At 40.7% G+C, this 14,689-nt stretch overlaps 1 protein-coding gene across 1 annotated transcript; it reads left to right on the top strand.

The window, feature by feature from the left end:
• Nucleotides 1–2,968: 2,968 nt before the first annotated feature.
• gapdhs (glyceraldehyde-3-phosphate dehydrogenase, spermatogenic) lies at nt 2,969–14,689 on the top strand. The gene is made up of 11 exons (XM_083887846.1): nt 2,969–2,989; nt 10,360–10,422; nt 11,205–11,301; nt 11,468–11,574; nt 12,397–12,487; nt 12,590–12,708; nt 13,207–13,288; nt 13,400–13,551; nt 13,640–13,802; nt 14,006–14,103; nt 14,224–14,689. The coding sequence occupies exons 2-11, from the start codon at nt 10,394–10,396 to the stop codon at nt 14,291–14,293; spliced, it is 1,008 nt and encodes a 335-aa protein (XP_083743972.1). The 5' UTR covers nt 2,969–2,989; nt 10,360–10,393; the 3' UTR covers nt 14,294–14,689.

Here is a 14,689-nt window from a genome sequence, read left to right as displayed (position 1 = left end):
ACACATATATACATATATGTATATATATATATACACACATATATATATATATGCATATATACACACATATATATATACACATATACACACACATATATATATATATACACATATACATATATATATATACACATATACATATATATATATATATACACATATATATATATACATATGTATACACACATATATATACATATGTATACACACATATATATATATACACACATATATATATATACATATATATATACACACATATATACACATATATATACATATATATATGTGTGTGTGTGTGTATATATATATATATAAACACATATATATATATATATATATATATATATATATATATATATATATATATATATATATATATGTATATACATGTTATGTCATATGTTTCCCATGCCAATAAAGCATTTTGAATTGAAGTGAATTCAGAGAGATCTTGATGTGTAGTACAGGAGTTCTTCCACCACAGGGCGCTAGAGTTTAACTTCTGGAGTAGGTCCTGGTGTTGCTACAATATGAACCTGTTAGGAATCACAAAAATGTGCCCACTCACTTAGGTAGGTAATATAGGTAGATCTGTTTGGAGGTACTGAAATGCACGAGGGGAAGTGTGTGCAAATGTCGGTCAATGACTTCTCCTTCCTACTTGCAGATTGTTTGTTAGAGGTTTGTCTTCAAGGCTTTCTGGCTTCACTTTTCAGTTGCAATTTGATTCAACTGAAGCAACAAAACTCACTGGTTGGGTTTATCGAAATGCTGCGGTTTTGCTCGAAACAGACACTTTCCCAACCACAGGCAAAAAGCTTTCTGACAGAAAACGTTTATGGCCAAATTTAGTCATGTGCACATGTGCTTCACTTACAGGGATTTCCCTTGTTACACTACTGCACACATCTGTCACGTACACTTTGTTTCTCTGTGAGTCACAGAGTCGTAGAGGAGAGGTATACAACAAACAGAAATTCAGTATGGGTCTTTCAATAAGTGTTCCTATGTATCTGGTTTATTTTATACTGCGGCTGTGCTACAATACCCGCTCAGCAGCAGAGGAGACCGTCTCCATGGGTACGTGACTTGGTCGATTTATGGCCTCTTACATAACAGTGCTGCAGTGGTCCATATGTGTGCATGTATACATGTATCCCTGCGCACTGGCAGACTGCCTATAGAGCATTTGCATGCGTGCAGCATACAGTCCAACACGCCACATTCAGAATGACCGTCCAACCAGAATAATCACTATTAGTTATCGTGATCCGTCACTGTAACATTGGTTTACATAGAATGTCTTCCCATTTGTTATGTTTATATATAAACATGTACATGTTTGTCTTGATGCATGTGTCTGTTCCATGCATATATGGTATGTGGGAACTACACTGCTTCGTCATTCCAGACCACTTCCTCATTGGCATCCTGCCACTGCCTCCCAGGCATCAAACTACAGGCTCAAGAGACCGTTTCTTCCCTTCATAACAAAGAGCGAAAGGCACATATCTGATAGAAATTGACATTTTTCAGGGCTGTGTGGATGCTGATTGTCGGAGAATGCAGGCAATGTCTTTTTCTCACAGATCTTTTCAGACAGACCGTCTGCACTGTACGATCAAGTGAGACTTGTTTGTACAGACATAACCAACCTAATAATGCTGTGGTAACAACATTTGTGGCACACCTATGAACCCACACCTATGCAGTTTTATAATAGAATGCAGGAGAAATGGATCGTGGGATAAATATCACTCTCCAAACACCATCATCTGTCAAGTCATGGTGCAGAACTCAGCAAAGGAGGAGTCTGGTCACATCATGCTTTTACTGTGCAGCGACTCAAGCGCTGGTTCTGTAGAAATCTGATTACAAACCACCTCCAAATGTGGCTTCAATGTGATTTGTAAAAACAAATCTGAATTAATGTGTTTTTGTTAGTTTTATTCAGGCATTGGAAGAGAAATGGAGGAGATTTGGCCATTATTATTTTATCATTATTTAGACACTGCTGTTGCCTTGTTATGTCTCTTACAATGATTCTGACTTTCACCCGCGTTAGTGCTGCAGATAATCAGGTGTCTAAATGTCAAAAATGAACCCACAACATTACAGTGGAAAGACAACTTGCCGTGCCACTGAGCTGAGAAAATTCCTTTTGATACTTAAGTACAGTAAATGTCATATACTTTTAGACTTTTACTTAAGTAGTATTATGAAAAAGTGACTTCTACTAAAGTTATTTGTAATTATGTGGTAAGATACTTATACTCAAGTATCCCTTTAAGGTACCTTTTACAAGACTGCAGACATCATTTAGTCTAATAAGAAAAATAAATAAACCTAAAAAAAAAATAACTGTAGAGGGCACCAGCATAGACGTCAAGGAGGTATCAGATTATATAACCTACTGTTGTAGTCAGTAGTCATATATTGGCAAATATTAGTATATTTGCAGACCAGTAATACATTTTTAAGACAATATCTGAGACAAGTATTTTGCATCTCTTGGATGAGGTTGTTATCAATTGTGACTACATTTAGTCACAATTGCCCTTTTTAACCTTTCTCTGCTGCTGACTTATTCACCAGCCATCTTGCGCAGGATGTGTGACCGAACAAGGACCTTGGACGAGAAAAATGTCAGATTATGCAGTCTGAACACAGCTATAGTCTGCCACTCACTCTGTCTCCTTTCTCCTCTTTAAAAAACATAAAACATAGGTATAATCACGGCTCCATCGTAAGAACGAAGTGTGAGGAGGAGATGCTGCACAGTCCACCGTTTCATCCTCCATTTCTCTGCTCTGTGGAGACACCGTGACAGTTTCCTCGTTCGGAATGGCTCCTCTCTGCAAAGGACACCATGACGTCACGTCGCTATGGCGACCGTGCTCCCGGACCCGGAGGCACTTGGCCTGTATAAAAGCGGAAGACTGAACAGAGAGCTGCGCACACCGACTCCAGAAGCATCAGTCTCGAGGTAAGCTTCCGCAGCCTTTTCATTTGTTCACGCCGTTTAACCATAACTTATCTAAACTAAAGAATATGACGAGTGCTTCACTCTGTTGAGCTTTTACTCCAGTTTTCTGTCTATGCACAAAGAATACACACATTACATTTACACTTATTACATCATTGATGTGTAAAACGATCACAGTGTATGATGCTACCCTTACTTTAAGCAGTGATCAGTGGCCACAATGAAGATTGGGTTAATTTGACACCAATTTAATGGCATAAAATCAAGATTAGGAGAGAAGAGCCTACAGAAAACGTCAGGTTTGATAAAGTAGTCCCTTCAGCAGCAGCAGGATACATGATCTGCGTGTACAGCAGAGAGGATGGGAGGGGATGCGGCCATGGCCTTGCTGTGTGAAGAGGGATTGGCTGTTGTGTAATATACTGTAATAATGTGCTCCGCCTCCGCCTGGCATCATTTTACTTTTAAACCGAAATGCGTTTAAGCTAAAGAAAACGGACGGCGGTGTAAAGACACATTTGAATAAAAAGTCATTCGTGGTGTATAATTCATTCATTTTGGAAGCTTAAACGTCTCCCTGTGAGCGGGGAGGCGGGGGGACGTGACTTCGGCAGCCGCCTTTGCTGCATCTTTGCGGAAGTGGATTAGTCTCCATGTTACGTAACGTCACACAGACATGTACAGATGGACGTTATATTACCGCAATAATCACAGCAGAAGAGAACGTATTAAGTTAAGTAAAAGAAGGGTAGAGTTTAATTCCAAGTGGAGTTTTTTTTTTAAATGAAAGACTGATGTTCCGCAGTGTGATGAGGCGGTGTTACACCGCGTGAACAAACGTACGTGCCTCCTCTCGTCCTCATCATGAAGTCTGCAGTCCGCAAGTAGCGCCACTAGATTACATAGGTGACAGACTGGTGCAGAGTGATGTAGATTGTGTATTTTCTTTTTTTTTAAAATGTCGACAAATGAGAGAGGAGACGTGTAGATGTTCTTCCTGTCTGTGACGCATCTCAAGGGCAGAGACAGGCCGCGAGGAGTCGCATGATCCTGCAGACTCCTGGGACCTGTTGATGCGGTTTAAGAAGCCTGTCTTTTTTTTTGTTTTTAAATAAATACAACACTAATCTGTCATGCATTATTATACCAACGTGGAAAAGGTGAACGGCTGCAATGGTTACTTCCCTGTGTTCAGTAAAGGGAAAAAAACATTAAGTGGGTTTTAACAAAGCTATATTGCAAAGTAAAATTCACAAAGCCTGTGAACTACATAGTCATATTAATAATAATTTAAAAAAACAAAAGAAATGGTGCACTTTCATGTAGGTGTGGTGTGATGCAGCCATGTCGGGCCTTGTCTCTGTTGAAGGTCATCACTCTAGCTGAGGAAGGTCACATGCAGGCCCAGAGCTGCTCCTGTGATGCTCCTCATCTTTAATATCTCACATTATGTTTCCAGTTTACTCTCTTGTCATTTTTTTTCCTGTCTGTGAATATTATAACGCATATGTTGATTATTTTTTTATTTTAAAGATGTAAGTTATCACCCTAAGAAGAAAGGATTGGATGTTGGTGATTATCTGAACATAGAGTTTGATTCAGGAAGGTAAAATTAGGGACGAGGGTTTATTTTTTGTGATTAGTATTTCATGTCCACTCATTACTGTGGTGTAAATATGGCTCCTCACAGCTTAAACCTGTCGCATACCATGAATCAGCAGATTCGAATTTTGCACGCTGACAGAACATAATAGTTTATGAAATATAAGTGTCCATAGCACACATGTGTTACTACAAGTATAGAAAAGGGTGTCTTTGCCCAATAGCCAGTCTCGTCACTGAGAAGTTGCTGTGATTAATTTAAATTAGTTTTCAGGTTTTGTTGGTGCAGTTTATTCATTGTCATAATTTATTTTCATAGGTGTTTTACTTCCACATAAGGCAAAGTTAATGGCTTGTTGTGTCTATAATAATGATTTTGTCTTACACTCCTGTTAGTGCTGCAGGTCAGGTGTCAGTTAAATGTCAGTGACCGTGAGGGCCAAACATGCTACCGATTAGCTGCATATGGGGGAAAGTATTAGCTGATGGCATTAGCTGGATCTCACAGGACATGAACAACATACAGGGTAATTCATTCCACCCTAACATGGACTTGGCAATGACATTAGTCATAGATGTGGACTTGATGCTCATGTTCTTAAAGTGAGAAATGTGTTGCTCTGGTGCCTGTCTGGGTTCAAAAGTAACACAGATTTTTCAGTAGAAATATGATTCTTGTTCTGCCAGGATAATAATCAACACACAGGTGTAATGTGTACCTCTTGAGGTTTTTATGAATTGTGACGAGTCTAAAAGGGAATGTGACTTTTTCCATTATGAGTGGCCTTCCCTGCTGCTGACTTAATCACCAGCCATCTTTTGCACGGGATGTGTGTAAGAGAGAGGAGACTTCAGAATGACTCAGCAGCACTGCATAAAATCACCGTAATTCAAGGGGAAAAACACCCTTCAATAGGGAATGATATAAGCAGGACATAACATGCAGGGAGGCAGCATGCAAAGCATGTAACTGTAGCTTTATAACCTGAGAGAAGAGAGGAGGGATTGGCAGTATATCTGTCATCAGACTGCAGGGTGTGCGCTTGGTTCACTATTACCTTTGCAGAGTGGTCACGTCTCTGCAGTTTGATACAGTGCACCTTTTATTAATTCATGATGTGTGGTGGTTCACTTTTTCTCATGTTGTGGGGACCTGAAGCCATATTAAAATACATTTTAAAGTGTGGACACAGTTACATTTAGGGTGAGGTTAGGTTTAGGTGAGATACCTCAGGTATGTGTTGGTGTATTTAGCTGGGGGAATACATACACCGATCTTGTTTTTACTATGCTTTTTGTCTGACTTTCCCTGTCAGTAGAGGAGGCCATGTGTGCTTAGTAAGATGACACCTGTGGTCTTATGTGGGTGCGCTGGTGATGTGATGGTTTAGGACATTATAACCGACTAGTTATCGGCAGCAAAGTGACATTGCCTCAGTGGCAAGACAATAAAAAGGAAGAGGTATCCTGCCTCTGATTCACCTTGAGGTGGTTTAAGAAAAGAACGCACCAATTTGGTTTGTCTGGCCTCTTGCCAATAAACTTGCTGCAATGGAAAAACACAGGAGAGAAAGAGGGTGTGACAGAGGACAGTTTGAATGTAGCAACCAAGGGTGAAAACAACACAGGAAGTTGGAAGGCTGGAGGAGTTGCATAGTGAACATGAAAAAGTTAGGCCAGAATTATTCACTCATGAGCTTCCTATCCATACACAAATGCAGGAAAACGAAATCATGTGTGTGCAAGCTAAATGTAGCTACCCTGCTGTGGTGTGTGTAAGAAATAAGGGCAGTTGTTACTCATGTTCTATTGTTTAGGTATGTGGCCGTCTACTGATTATTACATCATTATTATTATTATTACAGCAAAAAGCAGAAAATCAGATTTTGTCTTATTTTCACTTGATGCAGCCTGTTGTCTTAGTCCTTTTCTGGTCTGCTGATAATAAGGAATCTCTCCCCCAGTAACCCGCCCCTCCATATTGATTTAAGCATGGTGATGCTGTCCTGCACCCACACTGGTGAAAGGCAGTGTTTGTGAGGGAAATGGGCCAAACTTGAAAAAAGGGGGGTCACAGCTGCGGTAAATTGGGGGGGGGGGGGGGGCAGACAGTGAAAGGGCATAGAGGACAGAAAAATAGGGTCATGCAGCTTAACGATTAGTTAGGGTGGTGGTGGGGAAAATGGCAAGGCTTATACTAATGGAGCAGAATACCCACATAGGAGAAGGCACTGATACACATCATATAAATAAGAGCAAAAAAGGAGAAAATAAAGGTTCTGGAGAAAGTTTGTCGCAAGTTGAACTGCATTATTCACTCTATGATTGGCTGGTTCTTCATTTTGCTGAGAATGGAGATCTACATGGTAGCAATCTGAGTAATGTATTAGCTCACATTGGTGCAAGTGGTACTCGCATCATGTCGCACGAATACAAAATCTCAGTTAACTCCATCCATCCATCCATCCATCCATTATCCACCGCCTTTTCCTCCACCAGAGGGTCACGGGGGGGGTTGTGCCTATCTCAGCAGACATTGGGCGATGGGCGGGGTACGCCCTGGACAGTTCGCCAGTCCATCGCAGGGCCACATATAGACAAACAACCATTCACTCACACTCACACACCTACGGTCAATTTAGAGTGGTCAATTCAGAAAGACCCTTGTTCCAAAGTTGTTCCAAACGGGGCTCGAACCCAGGAACCCGGGTCTTCTTGCTGCAAAGGCAAGAGTGCTAACCACTACACCAACCGTGGGCCCTCTCAGTTAACTCTTTACGGCTAAATTAAATGCACTATAATTGCCATGATCACATGATACTCCTCATATCATATGATCATATGTCTGACCGTCTGCCTGCCTCTTCTTCCTACATTTTAATGAGTGTCAGCAGATGTTGTCAACGTGCAACTTCTCTGCTCTGCTCAGTGCCTCCTCTGTGAGCTGTCATTACATAGACCGCCATGAATTCTAGAGCCGATTGGTGGACAGTTAAAAGAGGCAGGATTGTGTAGTCGACACACTCTCAGCACAGTTCAACACACAACGGAGTAGTGTAATTTTAAAATCATAGTAAAGGTACATGAAGGTACATTAGGAGGAAAGTACCACATGCTAATAGGGGTGTTTTACAGCACCCGTGCTTCACAGGTAACAGCCTGTCTTCAGAGAACACCCCCCTTGTTTACCACTATTTTGGTTTAGTCCAGCCCAGTGGGTTGTTGTCGCTCCGTGGCTCATGAGCGACAGACTGATTAGTGTTGCCAAACATGACATATCATTTAAAAACGCTAAGCTAAGGTTGTGCCGTCCGTTTTGAGTATGAACATATCAGAATTATTAGCATATTTCCATGTTTTAGTCTATTAATCGTTGATTGGTTTTGGAGCCGCACCCGCAAAGTCGATTTTTGGTAGAAATTTCAGGGCTTTATTCGACCAAGAGTTTCTTTGGTTGATTACAGCCCTACGGTATTCAATTGAATGCAAGTGGTTTGTGGTTGTGCTTCAAGCCTTACTATTACGATTAGAGACCCATACTTTACCCACTGTAACTGAGAGAGGGAGGCTCTTATTGATTGGCCAAACCATCACAGTGCTGTGGCAGCAGTAATGGACGTGCAAGGGGTCGTGTCAGAAAGTACATAGTGTACACTCACACATGCACCTGCCCTGACAGAACAGTGTTCAAGATGTGCGTCACAGCCGCTCGACGAGTGGAACCTGAACACTGGAGGTCCCTTATGTGGCTTTACTAATTTTGACCCAGCCCCATTTTACATTTCATCTGGCAAAAGAGGAGCCATTTTGTGTTAGAAAACCCAGGGCAACACTTCTATTTAGACAAAATGGTGAGGTTCAGAGAGAGAGCAGACTGAGTGAGGTTGGGGGAAAAGTGCACAGGGACTGCAGGGGTCAATGCAGAGTTTTGTGAATACACAAAAGGCAACAGTGGGAACCAAGGATAAAGAACAGGAAAGACATGTGAGAGCATTTTAAACGGTTTTTCTCTCGCTCTCCCTCAGCAGAACACAAATCCAGCCGTTTGCCCTGAATTAAAAAGGAAATACAAAGAGATGCACAACAATCTATACTACATTAAATCACTCCCATGAAGTACACACTACACAACAGAGTTAAAAACCAGTTCATAGATTAGACAAATGAAACTGTGGCAGACTGTTCGATGCATTGATTCTGGCAGTGTTGGAGTTACAGCAAGACAGGACAAGTGAACAAATGTAGGTTTATTATTTGCCATTGTTCGTGTGTGAGCATTCTGAGGTAATTTTTTTCCTAATCTGGTTGTCCCTTAAGTCTATTTGAAGTGTGCTCCCACAATGCATTTCACTGGGTTGGCAGGCTACATTTCATGCATGCGCTCACACACATACACACACAAAACAGATAAGGAGATTACATTAGTCTTAAATGACGACAAACTACTTTGAAGGACAATCCACACTGCCCTTATTTACTATACTGTCTCATACAAACACACACAAACCACTCACTACTGCTGAGTCAACATATGTGTTTACTGTATGCATCTGTATACAAGTATTACATATTGATTGCAGAGGATATTTTAGCAAAATGTCTGTGAGCACACTTTTTATTTGACTGTCACACAACCGCATGCCACCTGTTTATTATAAATGTTTTTTGTTGTTGTTGTTTTTTATGTTTTTTTTTTTTTTAAATAGAAAGAACTGACTTTTAGTCCTATTTGATCATGGTGGTGACAGTCAGCAAAAGCAACATTAGATGGAAAAAGTCTGAAAGAGTTAGGATTAATTTGGATAAATTAATGTGTTTATCTGTGAAGATAGACCATGAACAGCAGAGGAGAGGAGGTGGTGGAGTTCAAGACATAAATAGAGGAAGGAAACAAGTTGGACAACAATTGAAAAGACGGGAGAGTGTGAAGAGTAGAAACAAGGCGACTGTACATAATGAAAAAGAGAGCAAAGCGGAGGAGAAAGGCAGTCACATAGTTGAGTCAAGGCCAGATTTCCTCTTTGTTAAGTCACCAGACAAGTCTCTGTTTGTTGCATCGCACGTCTGCCATTTTTTTCTCCTTGGTTTCCCCTCTGTTTTCTAAACACGCCCGTGCATGATGAAGCACATCCCTGCTCCTGCAGCAGATTAAATAAGACGTTCTTTTTGCAGCACATTTTTCTTTCATGCTGAGGAGTTTGCTATTCTTACTTTCAGCCACAGTGTCAGTGATTGATTCATACAGCAAATAGTACACTAACTTTTTTATAATCTTATGCCCACATACAGCACCACCATGATGTTACATCCAGTACCACCAGTGTCCATAGAGTTTTTACAGCTGACACTGCAAACAAAAGCCTCAAGAGGGTTTCCTGCTAGAATGTGCATAAACAGAACAAATGATGTAAGAGTAAAGGCAGAGGTGAAGACATGTGGAGAGGGAAGGAGGGGATCATACAATAACAGTGTAATGGGCAGTTGTTAAAAGACCACCTGATGGTTTAGGTTTTGTGATTGCAGTTCTGCAATCACAAAACCGACACTAAAAAAACATGTATTTAAAGATCTAAATGAGTTAGTTATGAGCTTGTTCTCACAATGTGTGGTGTTATGTAATAGATGATTGGAAAAATTCACTAAAGTAAAATGGTATACCTCAAAGAAACCTACACACACTGAGTGATGCTGCAGTTATTTCTACAAATGCATTTATTTGGACATTCAAGTATTTAATGTCATTGTATTGTTTTGTGTTTGTCTCCCAGGTAACTCCACACCCCCAAAGCAGCAGCAGCAGCCATGTCAAAGCCCCATGTTGGAATCAATGGGTGAGTGAGAAACACAAATAGACATGATGGTTCAGACTGATTTCAGGATGGTAAATAGTGTTGTAGTGGCAGGCAGGCATTAGTAACTTGTATGAAAGGGGAAATGCATGTCATATTAGAGTTGAACGGTGGCAAATCAATGTTCACAGAATCAACTTAATACAGTTTGACGAATGTGATAAAGAGTACTTTGTCTCACTGTGATATAAAACAGCCCTAATAGCACAGTAAAACATGTAGTTTACCGAGATATGTTAACGATAGAAGTGGAGGAGAAATATCAATATGAAATATCGCAATACTTTGTGTGGGCGATATCACTTTTGAGACATCAAATATCGATTTTCTTTGGCATTTGATTCTTTAACTGATGTGACAAATAATTAAACTTTTTGTGGATTAGCATCAATTGACATTTCAGTCCACTAGGTGGTGACAAGTGCTCACTCTCGCTAGAGCTGTGATTGTATTGTGGAGTCTCTGGCAATTCCCATCCCTAGTTAATGATTTTGACATGTCGTTAAAAATTCTTGTACCGTTTCTTCCTGGTTAGGCATTAAAATAATCTGATGGGCTTTTTAGTATGAACCTGCTGTTTTGCATTAATAAATAGAAGTATAATGGTAGTACAGCAGGAAAGCTGTGGTAATAAGAGCGTTGAGGAAGTTGCGATTTTATTTTAGTATATTTATAGTGGACATGCCTTTCCTATATTAGACATCCATTTCCTGCCATTTTTAGAAAATCTATTTTCTCTCTCTTTTTGTTCCCCCTCACTGCAGATTCGGTCGTATCGGCCGTCTGGTCCTGAGGGCATGCCTTGAGAAAGGCATCAAGGTTGTGGCCATCAATGACCCCTTCATTGACTTGGAGTACATGGTGAGAACCTGCTTGCATATACTCACAATTTAGATTGACATTGTGAAAGAAAACACTATTGAAACTGTTGTTGTATCATGTCAAATGTGTTTTTCTCTTCATGTATCAAATAATAGCAAGATATAAAGTTTTCTGGCTAATAACCCACGATTCACCTGTCATATAGGTCTACATGTTCAAGTATGACTCTACCCATGGCCGTTTCAAGGGTGAGGTGTCCCATGATGATGGAAAGCTCATCGTTGATGGCAGTCACATCTCTGTTTTCCAGTGGTAAGTGATAATAATAATGCTGCTGCACACTGCGCACAGATCAAGGTATTAGTAGTATATTAAAATTAGCTGTGAGTCGGCCACCGGCCATGCAGGAGTTCATAAAAAATGATTGCATCCTAAATTTTCCATCGTCAAGGTGATGTATATAATATCATTAGCCATTTCCTGAGTGCATTGCTGGCAGTGGAATGAGGCTGTCTGTTGCCTGTTGCGTTTGTCCTTACAGGTTTCGGTAGAAACATGGCGTCTCGCTGCTAACAGTGGCAATGCAACCGCGGCCCGCGACCATGTTATTTTACATGACTTTTTGAAACACTACGAAAATGAAACAAAAACTATTATACAGCGACTAGACAATGCAGGAGCACATAATATGTATACAAAAGTGGATTTTGGGTTATATAAACCCATAAATACTACACAGTGTCCCTTTAAAGTAACACACTGTAGGATTTGCTCCTGGTTTCTTTTTACAGTTGGTATAGCTGTGGTTAGAGATATGTTGCGTTAATGTGCATTTATTGACAAGCCAACGATACCACTGAACTCTAAAGCAGGACTTCTAATGTGCAAACAACTATGTCTCTGGGTACAGTAGCCTATGTTGTAGCATTATATACAAATGTGATTTATTTTTAGATATTAGAAACGAAAACTAACCTCTAAAATGTGACAAAAGAACGATAGTGCTTTAGTTTGCGTAGCTCACTAATTTAAGAGATTATTTGAAGGTTAAAATCCTACATTGTTTCGCTTTAACATTACAATAAACTATAATTATTTCATCCTAAACTGACTCTGATCTTTGTTCGACTCTAGTATGAAGCCACAGGAGATCCCCTGGGGCAACGCTGGAGCCAAGTACGTTGTAGAGTCCACTGGAGTCTTCCTCAGTGTCGAGAAGGCCTCTGTATGTCCATATGCACACAAACGCATGTACATTAATCAACACAAAGTGACACTGACTGTGTCTAACCTGTGCTTCCCCCTTTCTTTCTCGTTCCAATTGCAGACTCACCTCAAGGGTGGAGCCACGCGTGTGGTTGTGTCTGCTCCCTCACCTGATGCACCAATGTTTGTCATGGGAGTCAATGAGGACAAATACGACCCCTCCACCATGACCATTGTCAGGTGAGACATATTGTCTAAGGCGGCATTTTTACATTGTACTCAGTATAAATAAGTTTAAATGGTTTTAAACCAGCTTGTCATTTCTATCAATCAATCAAAACGATAAAAGATCCAGTTTAATGACTTTACGACCCACTGTGGGATTATGTCTTTTTGCCTTGTTTGCTTCCCCCATGCATAAATGCTTGATTGGGAGAACTTTGGTGCCAGGAACCACAGCAAACAGCAATGAGCAGAGTCATGGTCCATTGGCAGGGAAGGGACGATAACACTTTTTTGTGTCCGATACTAACATCCCAAACTTGAGTATCTAGCGATACCGATCTTGGTCCCATACAGTCATTTTAGACCATTTATGAACTTTTTTTGTTCATTTATGAATGAAGTCGTTAACACATTTTTGCTGAGTCATTTCAAAGACATAATTCTCCAACTGTGTCTAATGTCTGAAAAACCAAACACGAGCAGACATTTACGGAGTGTGTCTGTCATTTTTAGCAATGCCTCCTGCACCACCAACTGCCTCGCCCCCCTGGCCAAAGTCATCCAGGATAACTTCGGCATTGAGGAGGCTCTCATGGTAAGTTAACAATGTTTTTTTTTTTGTGTTATAAAAAAAAAAAAGATTTGGAAATTATTCTTATAGTTACATGAGCTATGTTTTTTAATGTGATATATGACACTCCTGTAGACCACAGTCCACGCATATACAGCCACCCAGAAGACAGTAGATGGGCCCAGCTCCAAGGCCTGGCGTGACGGCCGTGGTGCCCACCAGAACATCATTCCAGCCTCCACTGGTGCTGCTAAGGCAGTGGGCAAAGTCATTCCTGAGCTCAATGGGTAAAGATGAGCACATTTGTTATCAGCACCTGAACTGTGGCAAGGAAGTGGAGAAAAACCAAACATGGTCTTCTCTTTTGTCCTGTAGTAAGCTGACAGGAATGGCCTTCAGGGTGCCAGTAGCTGATGTGTCAGTGGTTGACCTGACATGCCGTCTGTCCAGGCCTGGATCTTATGCTCAGATCAAGGAAGCTGTCAAGAAGGCCTCACAAGGGCCCATGAAGGGAGTGCTGGGTTACACCGAGGACCAGGTAACATGCAAATGATTCACACATGCACACACGGAAAAGCAAATGCAGTAAATGGCTGCAAGTGATGCAAAGACTAAAATCATCATGATTAAAAAAAATCTTCATCAGCATCTTGATCTATGCGTCCTAGGCTAGTTTAACAGTACTTGTATTGCCTGGCTGCAGAATATTTGACTTATACAGGATGTTTTTTTTTTTGCAAGGTGGTTTCCTCTGACTTCATTGGTGACACCCACTCCTCCATATTTGATGCTGGTGCTGGCATCTCCCTCAACGACAACTTTGTCAAGCTCATTTCCTGGTAAATTAAACATTTTCTTTAGCCTGTTCCATGTGTACACACGTTTTTACTTTTTGAATGTTTAAATCACTTTTTTTCCACTATATCTTCTCTTCCCTCCCACTCTGCCTTTCTCTCCAGGTATGACAATGAGTTTGGCTACAGCCACCGTGTCGCTGACCTGCTGCTGTACATGCATTCCAAGGAGTAGATGCTTCCTTATGAGAAAGGAAGTCAAGATAGGGACCACCCCCACCATCTCCTCTTTTACACACAAGCCCCACCCATAGCCAAGTCATAGCATCACGGCCTTTAGCTCTACTACATTATATGTAGTCAGCAGCAACAGCGTGTTTAAGTGTTCTGTTTTTATCCTTTAATGATGACAATATCGGTCAGTGGCAGTATTTGTGTCTGTGTGCCCCTCTCCACCTCCCCTTGCAACATTAGATGTGTCGTTATGACTCTTTACTATGGTAACTACTGTATCCATCTCCCTGTTGGTGTGTTTGACAGGATTAATCACCAGTGGAAGGAGGAATGTGAGAGGTAGAGCTACTGTAATTCCACTTTAAGAGTAATGAGACAAAGAAATAAAAAAAACTTT

This window comes from Microchirus variegatus (assembly GCF_963457635.1).
Source record: "Microchirus variegatus genome assembly, chromosome: 1".
In the NCBI taxonomy this organism is placed as follows: Eukaryota; Metazoa; Chordata; class Actinopteri; order Pleuronectiformes; family Soleidae; genus Microchirus; species Microchirus variegatus.
The sequence above is the reverse complement of the archived record's forward strand: the minus strand, read 5'-3'. Positions and strand labels throughout refer to the sequence as shown.

Coding starts and splice junctions, on each gene's coding strand:
- gapdhs (XM_083887846.1), top strand. CDS start 10,394: ATGTCAAAGCCCCATGTTGGAATCAATGG. Junction 10,423..11,204: donor CCCCATGTTGGAATCAATGG/GTGAGTGAGAAA, acceptor CCCTCACTGCAG/ATTCGGTCGTATCGGCCGTC. Junction 13,552..13,639: donor GTCATTCCTGAGCTCAATGG/GTAAAGATGAGC, acceptor TTTGTCCTGTAG/TAAGCTGACAGGAATGGCCT.